General features: G+C 38.4%; 1 protein-coding gene across 1 annotated transcript in view; it reads left to right on the top strand.

The window, feature by feature from the left end:
• LOC122554889 (putative protein TPRXL) overlaps nucleotides 1-3,504 on the top strand; it is a 44,488-nt gene extending 40,984 nt beyond the window's left edge. Inside the window, exons 11-12 of the mRNA XM_043700264.1 lie at nucleotides 3,192-3,311; nucleotides 3,404-3,504. Of these exons, the coding sequence (XP_043556199.1) occupies nucleotides 3,192-3,311; nucleotides 3,404-3,504 (221 nt within the window). The remainder of the gene's footprint in view (nucleotides 1-3,191; nucleotides 3,312-3,403) is intronic.
• Nucleotides 3,505-3,774: the final 270 nt, after the last annotated feature.

The following is a 3,774-nucleotide window of genomic DNA, read 5'->3' as shown; positions in this document are numbered from 1 at the left end:
CCAGTCTCTGGATTCATTTAAGAAAGAGTTGGATAGAGCTCTCAAGGATAGTGGAATCAAGGGTTATGGAGATAAGGCAGGAACAGGATACTGATTAAGGATGATCAGCCATGATCATATTGAATGGTGGTGCAGGCTTGAAGGGCAGAATGGCCTACTCCTGCACCTATTGTCTATGGTCTATTGTCTATTGTCTAACAAGATCCCACGACCATAAGTCACGGCACGAAGCAAAAACTAAAGAGGAAGATGAAGGAGTTGAGGTTCAGTTAGCAGTCATGCTGTTTGACGTAATGGTGCATGACAAACTTGAACAGACAGAGGGTCAGAGAGAAATGTTTATTCCTGAAAGGGTCAGGGACATACAACAGGAAGACAAGACGATAAATGATATATATGTGGATGCGTACTCCAAAAAGGAAGCAAAGAATATTCCTGAGGGTGATTATCTGAAAGATTGAATCCTAAGATGGAAATGGAGACCATGGCAGGTTACTGCAGAGGAGAAATGGACCAAAGTGCACCAGATTGTGTTGCCAGGAGCATACAGACAGGAAGTGTTACGGGTAGGACATGAACTACCTGTAGGAGGTCACCTACAGGTAATAAAGACTCCGGCTAAGGTACAAAAGCATTTTTATTGGCCTGGAATGTGTAAGGATGTGGTTAACTTTTGCTGTATGTGTCATACATGCCAAATGGTAGGTAAGCCACAGGTGGTAATAAAACCAGCACCTTTGTTGCCAATTCCCGCATTTGAAGAACCTTTCACGTGGGTCATAATTGGTTGTGTAGGTCCCCTCCTGAGAACTAAAAGTGGGAACCAGTACTTGTTGACAATAATGGATATATTTACCAGGTTTCTGGAGACAATTTCATTACGGAGTATCAAGGCAAAAAGGGTGGTAGAAGAGTTAATAGCTTTCTTCACACGGTATGGGCTACCCAGAGCTATTCAGTCAGAACAACATTGTAATTTTACTGTCAGGCCTAAGAAGATCATGGATAGCTAAGATATACAGCACTTTAAGTCAAGTGCATATCATCCTGAATCCCAGGGAGCTTTAGAAAGGTGGCATCAGACCTTGATGACCATATTATTAGCATACTGTCAGGATTACCCGAATGATAGGGATATAGGTATCCCATTCATATTGTTTGCCATTAGAGATGCCCCAAATGAATCCACTCAGTTTACTCCCTCCGAGCTAATATTTAGACATGAAGTGAGAGGCCCTTTGAAATTAATTAAAGAGAAATTGACAGGACCAAAGTCGGAGATCTCACACTTGGATTATGTATCGGAGGTGAGGGAGAGATTAATTTGAGTAGGTGAGTTAGCTAAACCGCACCTAAAGAGGGAACGACATAGAATGAAGCAGGTGGCAGATAAAAGCTCTGAGACTTGGATGTTTTCCTGAGGGAATGATGTGTTAATACTGTTATCAGTGATAGGAGATCCCTTCAAAGCCAGGTTTAGTGATCCCTATCAGATTGAGAAAATGTTGAGTCAGGTGAACAATCCAGTAAAGATGCCAAGGAGAAGAAAACTATAAAGGGTATATCATGTGAACCCTGATAAAGTGTCAATGAGATTGGTGTCTATTCAATGTTATATATATGTAGTGGAAAAATGTTAAAATTAACTTTGATTAGTTTCATATGTATGTCACGATAATGTGGTTAAGGAATAGAGAAAAAAGAAATGAAGCAATCTTTCCATTATGATCATTCATTTTTGCTTAAGGGGGGAGATGTTATGAAGGTGTAGAGGTGTACTGTACTTTTAAGAGAGAGAAGAAGCTAGCAAGCACTGACTGAAAGCACAAAATGTCCTAAACAACCTAAAAACGTAACTCTTGGTTGAAACAAAGAGCTGGAGTTGTGTTACCATGGAATATAGTGTTTTGATAACATCAAACTAATGAAATGATCTGATGTTTGAGGATATAAACCTGGGTATTTTGAACAGTTAGGGGGAGAACTGCCAAGAACACCAAGAAGTATAGATTGCTAGCTGAATTGCTCTCTGAAAGGTACCTGTCCACAAGAAATTTGTGCAGCAGAACAGTGAAGCCGAGCTAGAGAACAACCTCCACAGGAAAATATAAAAAGGACAATCAACCAAGCTGACTGCTTCAGAAAAGTAATTTTTTTTTGTAAATCTTAATCTGAGTTTTTTTATCAGACCAGTATTATAGAGTGGGAGGTAAAAGATAGGTTTAAGAGAAAGGGTTTGTAAATACTTGTCGAATGTTCTCTTTTGGACTTAAATAATAAAATCGTTAATTTTTACTTTAAATAGTGACCTCGGGGATAGTTCTTTGCCTCTTGATATTTAATAGATTATGACTCGAGGTGAGCTTCTCTGTAATTGTCATGTCAATGTATTAACTGACCAAAATCATACACATTCTTCAAATTACATGATCTTCCATGTCGACAGATGGGTCAATGGAAATCACAACAATTTCATTTACATCACAAAGTACACCATCCAAATCAGCAACCACACCATCAGAGCAAACAGCAGTTTCAATATCATCCCACAAAACTGAAAATCCAGAAAAAACAGGTAGGTATTCATCAAAATTAGCAATACCCATCTGAGCATAGGAAGCCTTCCTCTTCAACAACTCACCAAAATCCATTTTCCAAAACGTTCACAATGTGCACACTTGGACAAATTTATGTAAACTTTTGTCTCTCATTAAATACTCATTAATATGCTATCCTCCAAATCCTTTCTTTCTTCATACATTTTCAATACATGCTGTGACAAAGCCAAACCATTCAGTACTGTACTCGAAGTGGGAAACAATTTTTCAACATTGCATTCTACATCGTCCACATGACAGTCATTGCTTTCTCACAACATAACGCTTATCTATAATTGGCAACCAAGAATGGCAAGAAATTGTTCACCAATTTTACATTTCACATCAGTAAGACTACCACATTGTAAAATTCAGCTGCACCAAAAACACTAATGCAAATGCAGCAGAATCCATGGATACAACACTCATTTGAAACTTTTTATTTAAACAATGCAAGACATTGCAATCACTGCTCTCAGAGACATGCTTTTAAACACTATTCTGTTAGGACACGCAAGCAAAGGAACATTCAACACATTCGCACAACGAACTTAAAGACAAGTGCAGAAATTTCAACTCTCTCTACTTCTACAGAACCAGAATCATCCGCATCTCTAAACGTTAAATATGATTCTTCACCAGCGTCCAATGGGACAACACAGATCCAATCCGGTTCCTCCCAGCCTTCAAGACAGACACCAGAACATTTGCTGGGTTAGTCTATGATCTTCAATCTGTACATCACTGTAATTAACTGACCATCTTCACGTATAACATTTTAGTTACATTATCTTCCACAACTACAGGTGAGTCAACGGAAATCACAATAATTTCATCTACATTGCAAAGTGCACCATATGAAACCATAACATCAGAGCAAACACAGACTCAATATCATCCCACATAACTACAACTCCAGAATATACAGGTCGGTATTCATCAATCTTTACATTACTCCTTCTCACGAGCAAGCAGAAGGAGCTTTCCTCGTTCCTTCAACATCTTTTTTATTCAAAACACTCCCAAAGTACATACTTGAACAAATTTCTGTCAACCAGCATCTCTGTTTAAATACTCATTCAAGTACCGTCCTCCAAATTCATCCTTCCTTTATAAATATGGAGATCACTCTCCAACAAGCTAAATTTTTCATTCTGTTCTTTGAAATGAGAAATAA

Source organism: Chiloscyllium plagiosum, chromosome 1, assembly GCF_004010195.1.
Source record: "Chiloscyllium plagiosum isolate BGI_BamShark_2017 chromosome 1, ASM401019v2, whole genome shotgun sequence".
NCBI classification, from domain to species: Eukaryota; Metazoa; Chordata; class Chondrichthyes; order Orectolobiformes; family Hemiscylliidae; genus Chiloscyllium; species Chiloscyllium plagiosum.
This window is presented reverse-complemented; position numbering and strand designations above follow the sequence as displayed.